The 13,368-nt window shown below is 42.0% G+C and overlaps 1 protein-coding gene across 12 annotated transcripts in view; it reads left to right on the top strand.

Moving 5' to 3' along the window:
• The window catches only part of MAP4K4 (mitogen-activated protein kinase kinase kinase kinase 4), a 170,806-nt gene extending 159,986 nt beyond the window's left edge, over window positions 1-10,820 (top strand). For all 12 annotated transcript variants that reach the window (XM_037375977.1, XM_037375969.1, XM_037375976.1 and 9 more), the window contains 5 exons: window positions 2,466-2,566; window positions 3,319-3,468; window positions 4,281-4,440; window positions 6,673-6,812; window positions 7,567-10,820. In XM_037375977.1, coding sequence (XP_037231874.1) covers window positions 2,466-2,566; window positions 3,319-3,468; window positions 4,281-4,440; window positions 6,673-6,812; window positions 7,567-7,650 — 635 coding nt within the window. In that variant the 3' untranslated portion in view covers window positions 7,651-10,820. The remainder of the gene's footprint in view (window positions 1-2,465; window positions 2,567-3,318; window positions 3,469-4,280; window positions 4,441-6,672; window positions 6,813-7,566) is intronic.
• The last annotated feature ends 2,548 nt before the right edge of the window (window positions 10,821-13,368 follow it).

The raw sequence follows: 13,368 nt of genomic DNA, 5'->3' as shown, positions 1-13,368 counted from the left end.
GGGGGAAAGGAAAAAAAGAAAGAGAGTGGGAGGAAAAAGCAAGGCCAGCTAGTGCACGAGCTTTGGGGAGGCGTCTGGGAACAGAAGCATATGTTTAACTTCAAGATGATTCATTGATTCCCCTTAGCTTACAAAATTTCCTAATGCCGTCTCAGACGCACTGCAGTACAGTTATGGGATGAAGTGTGTTTTCATTAGGCAGGTGCCTTCTGAGTGGTTTTAAGTGATTTAAATGGATTTGCTGTAGGAACTTCCACCAGAAGTAGTGGAAGGAAGCATGTAGCATTTGCAGTCAGCAGGGTATGCAGTGAGCCTGCTGCCCTGCAGGTGGGGATGTGAACCGAGAGCTCTGTCTCCTGCTTCGGTTTCATGAGGCATCTTAATGGGCACTGGATGTTGCCTTTGATTTGGTTTTCTCCTAAGAGCCAGTTCAGTTCCTTTCCAGCTGTGTCAGTCAGTGTGGAGCAGCAGCAATTGGGCTGAGCTCAGTCTCCTCCTGTCATGCCTGTGCTCTCAGAAAAACCTGCTAGTGGGGCGTAATCAATAATGATGGCATTAAGTGACTGCTGAACCAGAAGCTTGACCCTGAAAACAATTAATAATGTACTTCTCTGGTATCATACCCCAGGGTGTCAGCAGCATAATGAAGTGGCCTGGTAACAATACATTAACAGCTATTCAAAGGAGGATTTCCAGCAGGGAAGCATCTGAAACAAAGAGCATTCTATTCCAGATGAAGAGGGGTTTGTTATCCTGGGCTGCAGCCTGGCACTGAACTTCCCTCTGAGCCATAGATGTACAGTAGACTTCTTCAGGTAGTGAGAGGCCTCTTTGACAGCTGCGCTTCAGTTCCCAAGAAGGATGAACTCTGCCAATAGCTGGGCTTGCAGTCTGGAGGCTGCCACCGAGGCAGCTGGCACCGATCACTTCCTTGTCTCTGATGCAACAGGGGTCTCAGATGTCAGGGTGAAGTGGTATTTATGGATCTTGGTTGCTTCAGGCAACTTTTGGCTCCTCTGAAGAATAAATTGCTCTTTTGAAACTTAAGATTTGGGTGAATTCCCAGATAGCATCCAGAGCAAAGAAAGAGGTTTGTCAGAGATTCTTTTTCACAGATAAGGTGGTTTTGTTCAACACCCTCCTCTTCCCTGAGAAAAAATTCCAAGAAGTCTTGTAAGCTAGACAAGACTGAACAAAAGCTCTGTTTTTTAGTCAGTACAGCTGTGGAGGTTGAGACTTTTTTTCGTCTGTTGAAAAAGTGTAAAGTCCTTTAACACTTAGAATTCAGTAGTCTTGCTTTCCTGCAGAGTAAAAAGAGAGCAAGTAGTAGCTTTGTCTCCCTGCTGCCTACCAAGAGACAGCAACTGCAGGCTTGTACAGTAGTAAGGCATCTAAAAGACATTAGAATAGTATTTATTAAAGGAAGCGTTCATCTCAGAAGCCAGAGATTTTCACTTCTGCTTTGTTTCAAAGTCAGTTATGGTTGGGACGAAGGTGCATAGAATTACTCATTTTTTTGGAAAAGTGTCATATTCCCCTAAAACGTGGAGTAAAGAGATTGCAGAAACCTCCAGAGGTTTCTCAGTGTCAGTGTCATCTAAATAATGCTAAGATTTTTTTCTCTCACTAAAAAGAGTGCTGGAAACATGTTAACAAACCTCAGTATTTGGAAGTCCCCATGATCTGTTCCTTCCCTAATCCAGATGGCAGCTGGTAATGCAGATCCTGCAACACTTCTGGAATGGCCATTTCTAGATTTTATCAGTCCCCAGTTGAGAACAGTAGTAGTGAACAGGGCTTTCTCATGGTTAATTGAGCTAGCTGTTTGAATGTGGCAGCAGAGATATATTCGAGCATTTGTGGATCAGATTATGTTATGACACCTTATTTCTTATAAATTCTGTGGACTTGGTTTTTTTCAAATGAGTTATCTCAGACTTTAGGGACAAAGGCAAGTGCTCAGCTTTCAAACTTGCCTGTTTTCTTTTGAAATGCACTTCTTTCTTAAGTTTTTATCAGTTCCTTCTTTTCTTTTCCTTTCCTCTGGGGAATTTTGCCAATAGCTCAAAATACACTGCCAGTGCTGTGACTGGAACTGCCAACACACTCTGCCCACAGTCATAGCCTTCTTTTATTGGAAATGTCCCTGTCTGAAAACTGATTTTCTTTTCTTGATGAGTAAGCACTGTCTAATGTGGAAAAAAATAAGTGTAAATATATGTGTACCGACTAGGTAATTTGAAACATGGTGACAGGTTCAGTTACTGATAAAAGTAATGATTTTTTTGGCTTAAATGTGTCAAAATACTTAACTACATAGAATTAACAATCCTAAAATGCAGTGTTACTAAAAACCTCCCAATGTATGTAAATATGGAGAGATATTGTCATCATCTGCTTTCCTGAAGTAATTGGAATGACTTTGGAATGACTGCTGAATTCTTTTTTGTTTTGTTTGATTTCAGTAAAATACGAGAGAATCAAGTTCTTGGTAATTGCATTGAAGAGTTCTGTGGAAGTCTATGCATGGGCACCAAAGCCATACCATAAATTTATGGCCTTTAAGGTAACAGTATATTTCAACTATACATAGGATTTTCTCACAGCCAGTTGCAGTTACCCCTTTTACAAAAATGTACTGACATTCTTTCATGGCCATATTACAAGTTCTTTGGTAAATCTCCATTAACTTCGTATTGTATTTTAATTTAGGAATGTTTGTAGCTCTAAAAGGCAATACACTTAAAGTTCTAAATTGTAACTGAGCATAAACTAATAATCAGAATTGCACAATATCACAACTGTCTGTTTCATCTCTATAAATAAAACATGAGACAGAGAGACATGAACTGAGTCTAAACATCTTCATCTGAGCAGAGTAAGTCCTTAAGTGATACTCAGCATTGGTTGGGGTTTTTTTTGAACATGGCAAGAATGAAGTTAGCTGGCTTGGTATAATTACCAGACTGATTTACAGGCAATCAGTTACTGTTGGTTGTGCAGATTGTTTTTTATTAAGAACTCTCTTCCCCAAAGTTCAGGGCAATTTGACACTAGTGTTTACTTCAAACCAACTTCAGACCAACTGAAGTAAACCCCACAGAAAATAGCTTACAATATTATATGATTGAAATGCAACAGGTTGCAGAGTAATCTGTCCTTTTCCATGAGACATGTGTTAGCCTAACTGGTCTGGTGGATGGGGGCCAGAGGGATGTGGGAGGAATAAACCGATAATATGTGCATTAAAGCTTGTTTCTAGGAAACCCACTGTGGTTCTAAGCAGTAAAGTAAATCTCACTGATGGTTGTCTCACAGTCGTTTGGAGAATTGGTACATAAGCCATTGCTGGTGGATCTAACCGTAGAAGAGGGTCAGAGACTAAAAGTGATCTATGGCTCCTGCGCTGGCTTCCATGCTGTTGATGTGGATTCAGGATCGGTCTATGATATTTATCTACCAACACATGTAAGAGCTACTGCTGGGGTCCGTTTTTTTTCTTTCTTTCTGGTCCACCCCCATTCCCCTGCCCCTTTTCTTCCTCAGGTGACCATCATGTCACACTGTCCCTGTGGGTCACTGCCAGATGCTGGCAGCAGTAAACTGGGTGGGGGGATCTGAGCAGATGCTACCACCTGCGTGTAGGGGCTTGTGCCTCCCTGTCAGTCCTCTCCTTGTGGTCAGTATGTCTACACAGTTGGGAGCTGCCCACTTAGATCTGATGTGGGCCAACTTAACTGTTTCAGGGGTAGCAGCTAAGTGGCTGAGTGCATTACAATGCCGGGCAGAGGCTGTAAGGTGGTGGTACAAATAACACAATAGCCCACTGATGAGAGGGTTGGCAAAAGCCAGATGGCCTTAGCTACCAAGGTTTCCTGTTGTTCGTTGTACGCAGAGGTGTCAGATGGGGCTGCAGTGTGTGATACCCCTCCCCAAGCACTATTCACTACAGTGCAGAGGTCTGAGGTTTGCATCTGGGCTGCTTGCCTCAGGATGCCCTCTCTGCCCATGGAAAGAAATGGGCACTTCTACAGAGAAGTTAATCTTTCCCATTTTTAGATGTCTGCCTTAAGATGAGAGGATTTTTGCCCCAAGGGTTTACAGGTCTTTGTTGTCACTGTGTAAGGTGTCTAGCTCAGGGGGAGCAGAGCTAACGCTTCTGAAATGAGTGAATCCCCTATCTGCTGTCAGCCAAAATCAAAAATCGCCCAGCCCTTTCTCCCATCACAGGCTCTTTGGCATTAAAACAAAAGGCTTCCTCTTCTGTTCTGTCCCCATAGATCCAGAGCAGTATCCAACCTCATGCAATCATCATTCTCCCAAACACTGATGGGATGGAGCTGCTGGTCTGCTACGAGGATGAAGGAGTTTATGTCAACACTTATGGAAGGATAACCAAGGATGTGGTTCTGCAGTGGGGAGAAATGCCAACTTCAGTTGGTAAGTGCCCCTGGCAAATCATGTATGATGTGCTGTTAGGGAGCGTGAGTGTGTGCACATGAGCAGAAGGAAGGTGCATCGGGTTTGACTTCAGATTCAGAAGCAATGATGCTGTAGTATTCCTGGAAAACAGTGCAAACTGGGGAGTAATCATATGGATCTGTTTTGTGCTGAGTTTTTAAGAACAGTGTGCCAACAAGCAGGTTGTGGAGTTCAGGAATGAAAAACTCACTGGGGCTTCTGTAAACTACTGCAGAATTTTTGCTAGAGAGCCACAAAGTTAGAATCATAGAGTATCTTAAATTGGAAGGGACCCATAAGGATCAAGTCCAACCCCCTGCTCCTTGCCTAAGCCTTACTAAAAAAAATTGCAGTCTTTATACATGGTAAAAAGTCTAAAAACATGAGTGAAGTCCACCGTGATGGTTCAAATCCAAATGGCATATAAAAGAAACAAAGAATTGTTTGGGAAGAGTTGTGGGAACTGTTCAGTATAAAGCCATGTAAGGTGGCAGATGGGTAAGATATCATCATGGGTAATTCTATACAGATAACAGTCTGTATATCTGATCTGATGTGTGTACTTTAATTCCCCTGCAGATTGCTCATCTATCCTAGCGTCATAATGCTCCCACATCTCTCCAGCTCAAAATAAGGTAGTTTCGAGAGTGGGAGCAATGGGTGTGGTAAAATGGGCCCAGATTTGTTACGGACACAAGTACACATCAGGATCCCTCTTACTGCCTGTGCTGCTGTATTTCAGTGCTGAGTGTAGCATGGGCTGTGGTCACACCTGCCTTTTGTTGGGCAAGCACATTGCATTTTACATGCTTTGGAATGGGTGCACATATTGAGAGATGACCGCTGGTAGCTCTTCAAGGAACACGAACAGTAATGGAAGAGGAAATTTAAAGAGGCTTTATGCAAAACATTTTCACTCCTGTGGTGATTAACTCTCAACCAGATCTAAAAGCAAGCAGAATTTATCAGCTAGCAAATTGCAGAGCCTTTGGGGACTGGAATGCCTGTGAAGTAAATGGCACTGAGGCAGCTGACACCACCTGAATACCTCATCTCACAATTTTTAGAAGCTATTTGTCCCAGTTACCACTAGTGACATATTTAAAAATAAAATAATTTCCAGTATAATGTTATATATACAATGTTACAGGTGTACAATATACTGTAGTAGATTATTTGATTTGATATCACTGAAAATTAATATGAAAAAAATCTATAAAAAGGAAGTACTGCAAAATTAAATATTTTTTATTTTTGCTTGCTAAGAGCTATTGTTCTTTTATTTTTTCTTTTAAGTATGTATGAAAATCAGAGGCAACAGCTTATTCTTCATTAAGCTCCCATATGTTATTTTTGGCAGCATTCCTAAGACTATCCATCAAATTGCTTTTTGAATATACCTTTTCATAATGCTGATGACTTCCCCTTTATTTGAATTTTGTACTGCTCTCAAGAACAGATTGTTTTCCTCATGCTACTACTAATCTGTTTTCCCCCAGTGACACTCTAGGGAAAAATGCTTGATTTTTCCTTTATTTGTGCACAAAGGAAAGCAGTATAATAAATAACAGTATTTCCGCTCGGAGAGCTTAATATGAACCTCTTCTGAGATATACAGAATGCTTTTCAGATCAATTGGCTTTCTCAAGGAGATCAGTTTTTTGAAGTATCACTCCTATTAAAGCAGGCTAGCTCATTTTTTTCCTAGTTTCCCCTTTCCGTCTCCTCTTTCTCTGTTTTTGCTGACAAACTCCTTCAAGGGGGAGAAATAATGCCATAGACACAGAGCTGGTGCTGGGGACATACTAGAGCGGATGGGTTTAGTCTGTTTAAACCTTGGATTCTGCTTTCTCCTTGTCAACACCTAACTAGCCTGTCTGCCAAACTTGGGAGAAAAAGTCTCTAAAAACTCAATGTTCCTTCCCTTTAATTGAAGGTTGTAAATTTCCCTTTGTGTCCTGAATGCTCAGGGAAGTAGTATATAACATCGAAGACCCATGGGGAAATGTAAAAGAAAAAAAAAAAAATAATATTTTTAGGCATCATGAAGGTGCTGAAGACAGAAATAGCACTCTGAACGTGTAAGTTAGCATACGCACATGCAGGTAATTTTTAACTAGGGTGTGTGAGTATATTCCTCTGCTTCTTCAGTTCCTCCATGTTGCCCTCTACCTGTCCTAATGGGCTGTTTGCTGTGTTTTCTTTCCAAAGCGTACATCCGATCCAACCAGATTATGGGCTGGGGAGAAAAAGCTATTGAAATACGATCAGTGGAAACTGGACACTTGGACGGTGTGTTCATGCACAAAAGGGCACAAAGACTTAAGTTCTTATGTGAACGCAATGACAAGGTATAATTCTATCCCCCACCCCCAGTTTGTTGCTAAGGTGATAAACATGTACTTTAACTGGGCGCTCGGGTTGGGTTGACCCTGACCAGCAGCCAAACGCCCACCCAGCCTCTCGCTCACTCCTCTTTCCCATGGGGTGGGGAGAAAACAGAAGGAAGGTGAAAAGACTCATAGATCAGGATAAATACAGTTTAGTAAGCACAGCAAAAGCTGCATATGCAAGCCAGGCAAAATAAGGAGTTAATTCACAACCTCCCATTGGCAGGCAGATGTCCAGCCGCTTCCCAGGAAGCAGTGCTTCAGCACATGTAATGCTTGCTTGGGAAGACAAATGTCATCGCCCCAGTGTCCCCCCTGTCCTCTCCCTTCCCCTAAGCTTTTATTGCTGAGCATGATTGTATATGTTGTGGGACATCCCTTTGGTCAGTTTGGGTCAGCTGTCCCAGCATTGTCTCCTCACGGCCTTTTGCACATCCCCAGGCCACTGGCCTTTGAGGGGTGAGGGGGCTGGAGAGAAAGCCTTGGTGCTGGGCAAGCGTGGTTTAGCAGTAGCCAAAACACTGGTGTGTTAACAACGCTGTTCAGCCACAAATGCAAAGCCCAACACCATATGGGCTACTGTGAAGAACATCAACTCCACCCCCGCCAGACCCAGCACAGCACTGCAATTGCACTGTAAAATCAGGGACAGTGAAGGCAACTTAGAGCCGCTGCTGTCCTACCTGTTGAATTTACCAGTCTCTTTTCTTTGCAGGTTTTCTTTGCCTCCGTACGGTCAGGTGGAAGCAGTCAAGTCTATTTCATGACCCTTGGCAGGACTTCTCTTCTGAGCTGGTAGAAGTGGTGGGCTTTGGCGAGGAATTGCTGACATCCAGAGTCTGAGATCTTCATAACTTGGAATTATTTTCAACTGGAGTACAGACCTGCACTAATGCAGCACTCTGTGTAAATGTGTGTGCAGGCATCACTGGTGTTAGGTTTCTTTTTGTTTTTCAACCGAGGCTGCGATGCAGCTGGTGCTGTAAAGATATTGCCATCAGGTGCTACAATGTCTTTGAGATTTGGGATCATGCTAGAAAGCTACAGGTCGTCTTTTCCCTTCAGCTCCAGGATTCCTAGGCTTTGAAGGACTCTGTGTGTTAGTGTTAAAACAGAGGGGGGTGGGGAAAAAGGAAGAAAAAAGGACAGACTTACCATGAACATGCTGTTGAGTGGACAGGAGGCAGGCAAGAGAAGGTGAGAAGTGGTGTAGAGAGTTAGACTGGCTGAAACAGAGGGCAGATCTAGTCTAGTAATGTTAACGATGTATTTAATTGACATTTCTTTTTTGTAATGTGAGAATATGTGGACAAAGAGGAAGGTGCAGGTTTTAAGAAGTTAATATTTATAAAATGTGAAAGACACAGTGACTAGGATAACTTCTTCTTGGGGACAGGGAGGGTGGGAAGGGGCTGGGGGTGGAATTCTTGGGTTTTTTTTGTTTCTGCCGTTTTATTTTGGCCTGGCCAATAACTTTAGTCATTTTCTGTGTACCAGGTATTGCCTGAAACATGTGCAGATAAAAAAAAGAAAAAAAAAAAAAAAAAAAAAAAGAAAAAAGGAAAAAATTTTCATTTTCTATAATGATTCTGTGTTAGGCCAGAACTTGGTTATGTCACAGTATTAGCACTGCCTCAGTTAAAGGTTTAATTTTTGTTTAAACCTAGAAGTGCAACAACAGTTTTACCACAGTCTGCACTCGCAGAACTAAAAAAAAAAAAGAAAAAAAAAAAAAGAAAAAAAAAGAGAGAAATAAAATCCAAACTACATATGTTTATTTTTTGTGCCTACCTCATTGTTTTTAATGCATAAAATAAAAGAGGTGGTTTAGTTTATACATTTTTAGATGAAAACCATTAATGTCTAATTTAATCTTAATACCAAAACTACCAGATTGAAAGGTTTCCGACTGTTATTGCATAGCATGTTTCAGCAGGAGGAGAGAGTGGTCCGTTGGGGCAATAGTGGTAGCGGTATGGCAGTGAGACACTGATTAATGTAATTTGCTTACAAAATTTGGTGAAGCAAGCATTTTTTTAAACCAGTTTCATCCTTAATAGAAGTCTGAATTTAGCCTAAAACCAGAGGTTTCACTCTTTTAACACGTGGGCTTAGTAACAGGCAGGTAAAAATAACTAGGCTAGTTCTATAAACTGTTAAATGATGTAGGAAACATTTTGGGGCGGTGATGTTTTTCTTTTTTAAGAATGCAATGCACTAAAAACTCTTTTAAGAATGTAGTTAATACTGCTTATTCATAAAAACAGCGTATACCTGTGTTTAGATGTAAGATCCCAGCTCTGGCTTTTTTTCTTTCTTTTTTTTTAAAAGTCAGTTTTATTTTATGAATAAGTTCTGACATTTGTAATAAATGTCTTAAGAGTAATAATTTGTTAAATGCCTACATGTTCATTACTTGAGAAACCTTGAGTGTATAATAATCTGTTGGTGTTGTAATAATGCACAGTGTCACAATTCAGCCATTTTCCTTTTTGTTTTCACTACTTTTTATTTTTTTTTTAATTCCTTCAGTGGGGTACTTTGTTGACAGCTGCCTTAAGCTGTTCATTCAGTGAACAGGCTCTCAGTGTTTCATGGGCTTTGTCTTCTGCTGCGGTTAACTTTCCTTCATGGCATGACAGGTAGGGCTTTTTAAACACGTAGTCTTCAACTCAGTCAAACCGATGGCTCAAGCGACTGGTCACACAATCAATTAAGAGCCAAGAGCGCCAGGCGTGCAAAGCTCAGACTCGACAGACCCTTCTTTTGGTGTCAAATCTGACTGCTGTAAATCCTTCAATCCCAATCAGCGTTGCTGCTGAAGACTCTCCTTCAAACATCGTAGACAGTTGAAAAGCGAGCGGTAAATGCGTACCGCCAGCGCATGCGTGTGCACACAACACCCCACACCCCCCGCCCCCCAAAAGAGTCAAAACTCAAGAAAGCCTTACATTTGCTGGCGGAGGAATACTTAAAACTATTTTTTTTTTTTTTAATTATTTGTATGACTTTTGGATAGCGTTGAAGGTGAAGGATGTGTTCTTTTCAGGCCCAGTGTGGTCAGCCAGAAGAACGATCAACCTTTTGTACTATATTGAACTAAAGAGGACTCGGAAACGCGATGTGCTGGTAGATGTGGGTGTAATCACACAGCTGCCCTGTAGTGTAGTTTGCTGAAGCCGATTCGATCGAATGTCAGTCTGCGTGATTTGAATCTTCCAACGCTATGTGGTCAAAAATTAATCTAGTCCTTGAAAGCTGATGCTATTCACCTAGAGGAAGATGCTCCAGTACTGTAGGGATGCCCAGGTCACGGATACGTGCTGTTGAAGTTTTGAGGCTCCGGGGGAGGGGAATCTCCTTCCTTCGGTGGGGCTGCCCGCCTGGCAGCTGCTGCCTCCACAGAAGTGCCAACATGGCAAGGTAAAAACAGTATTACGAAACCACTACGTATACCAACATAAAACTCTTCAAACAGTGCTTTTGTAAGCAAAGAAGAAAAGAAAAGCTCCTAGGTTTAGTTTTAAGCTTTAATAAGTAATAATTTTCTGTATCTTTAAGTCAAAGTAACCCTAACTTGTATGACTGCAGTGTTTTTATTTTTTATCTTATGCACATGTTATGTTGGAGAAAATGTTTACAAAAATGGTTTTGTTACACTAATGTGCATCACATATTTATGGTTTATTTGAAAGTGATTTTTGTGGGTTTTTTAGTTTTTCATAGTAGTAGTAGTAGTACACTTTTTGTGATTTATAACCCCAAACTCTGCTGATTATAAAGATGCTAAACAATAATACAAAATGACAAACTGCATTAAAATTACTAATCGTAGAGCTGCAAAGCAGACTGGTGACAAGTAAAACACTCAGCCTTTTTTTTGCAGTGCTATCTAACTTGTCTTCTGTGTATTATGGAAATTACTGTTTTTTCCCCGTTTTTCCTTAAATAAAGTCAAATTGACACCTATTGTATGTGGAAAGTATTTTCAGTATCTGCTGGCTGCAGAAATCAAGCTGCATGTTGCCTAGTTGCATGTATCAGAAGAACAAAAGCCTTATTGTCAAATCTCATAATTTTAGAGACTTTGACAATAAATGTGGGCTTTTGAGGGCTTTTTTGTTGTTGTTTTTTTTCTTTTTCTAAAGCCCTACCTCCTGGTGCAGTTGCTCTTGAGAATTACCATTTTCCTTTTAAAGAAAAAAAGCTAAAAGCTTAGAAAAATTAGCAAGCATCCAGTAGTTCAGAAAGAAGAAGTCGCACAAAGGAGAGCCTGTGTGTGCTGTGAACGTGCCCTCCCACCACACCGCTTTCAAGGCACGTGATTTTTCCGAGCTGGTGTTACTTATTGCTGAGAGAGTGCAATGAATGAGAGTCCTGAGACAGATTTTCACACGGTGTAAAAGCACGGCTCCAAAAACCTCGAGCTTTCTGTGTCATAAACTGTGAGTACTGAGCAGGTTTGGTGCAAAGCCACTGTTTGTGCCCCCGGGGTTCTTGTTGGCCTTTGCCTGTGTTTTTCCACCATGAGCTATGTTTTCTGTTTTCTGAAGTGGAGATAAGCAGTAGACGTTTCCTTCCGACTAGGCTGGTCTCTGTGAGAGGAGGAGGAAGTCTGTGTTCCTGGGCTCCTGCCTTTCCTCACATTTTCATCTGCAGGAGGCATGTGATGTGGTGTAAGCTGAAAAACGTTTCAGGGTTTCGCTTGCTTCATACGGACAAAAGTATCCGAAAGCTGCGAGCGCCATAGCTTTTCTGTTTCTGTAAGTGTGGATACTGACCGAGTTTAAAAAACCAGCAGGACCGGCCAGCTGCTGGGCAGCCTCCCATCGGCTCCACTCCAGTTGCTGCTCCAGAGCTGCTGGTTTTCTTCAGTCATTCCTGACCTGTTGAAGACTTCCTTCAGTTAAACATACCAAACATAGTCAAGCACCTTAGCTAGTGGTGAAGACAGATACGAGCTGTTGCTCGTTACAGTATGCAGTAAGTAACTGAGAGCAGCACCCCCAGGCGTGAGCGTCACAGTGGGCACTTGGCAGAGGCAACAGAGAACATGCAAAACCTTCACGCTCCTGTGAAGAAAGACACAATTGCAGTGATGCACAGGAAGAAGGAAATCCAAAAAATGAGAGCATTGGAAACTGAGCAGCAGACCTCATTCCTCTATGGGACTTGTGTAGGCAGCAGTGGTGAGAGAGTCCCACGTTTTTACCTTGTCAGGGGAGGAGGGATGTACATGGGACAGAAGAGAACAAAGAGTGCAGCAGAAGAACATACACGTCTTCAAAATTAACAACTGCAGTAGTCAAACCAGAGAAAGAAATGATCCAACATCAAAATGAGCATTTGAAACAATTTTTTTTTACAAAGCTTTTAAATACGAAAGCTTAATATAATGACAAGTGCAGGACACTTATCCATGAGATTAAAATTAAAAACCTGCATATTAGAAAAGAGACAAGAGCCAGCCCTTTTCGGGGATTGCTTTGCTGAAAGACACATGCTAGAGCATTAGGATTGTATAGGACTACATATGAAAGGGGTAAAGTCTAGTTCTGTGAGCTGCCACCTTTTGTGCAGAGAGCTTGTAATTCTTCTGCTTGTACCTGTATCATGGGCTGGGATGAGAGCTTTAATATTGCTAAAAAGATACCGAGGCTGTTGGAGAAACAACTTCAAATGCAGGAAGAGAGCCTGTGGTGGAGAGAGGACTCGGCACTGTGCATTCAACACGGGACTGCTGTACCAAAATGGTCCAAGGCAACAAATTTGCTAATAGTAATGCAAATACTATTATTTATGCTAATAGCTATAGCAATGCATTTCCACCTCAGTGTCCAGTGCCCTGTTACCCACCAGCATCTTGGCCCAAAACTGTTTCTTCTTCCAACATCACTGAAGAAAACGTCAGCACTGAGCTGTGCCATGTTGTTTGCGCAGTGTTCTGTGAGCACTTGTCTTGGCTGGCCTGGTTTATGTGCTGGTGGCTCTTACTTTGCCCTTAAATCCCAAGTGGTTCGGCAGGGAAGCAATCTTGGGAACTTCACTGTGAGAAAACTTCTTTTGCTATATGAGGGATGTGCTTTATGGACAGGAGTTCAGCTGTACCCGAGGGGTGTCCCTTGCTTACTGGTCTATTTTGGTGCATGTAAGGGATGCAAATTCAAAGAGCCGTGTGCACCCAGCAGCTGTAAAAACGTTGGCTGCAGCTCTCTTCCAGTATGTGCAAATCCACTGCTGAGCTCCAGCACCCAGCTGTTGGCCTGTTTCCAGCACATTAAAGACAGGGAGGCTGGTAACAACTATCTTCTTTCAATTTAACTTCCTTTTTTAAGAGGTTTTTTTAACACACTGTAGTGTTGGTGGTGCTCAGGGAGGTGTGCAAATGCAGGGTCAGGTGCCAGTATTGCCATGTGGACTGCTGTGGAGGTTACTGGTTGAGGGAATTAAAGAACATCAGGTAATTACAGTCACTTAATTTTCACTCTGTCGTCGTGTGGCTCCACACACTGTATGG

This window comes from Falco rusticolus, chromosome 2, assembly GCF_015220075.1.
Source record: "Falco rusticolus isolate bFalRus1 chromosome 2, bFalRus1.pri, whole genome shotgun sequence".
NCBI classification, from domain to species: Eukaryota; Metazoa; Chordata; class Aves; order Falconiformes; family Falconidae; genus Falco; species Falco rusticolus.
Note: the sequence above shows the minus strand (reverse complement) of the source record. Positions and strands in the feature narration are given on the sequence as shown.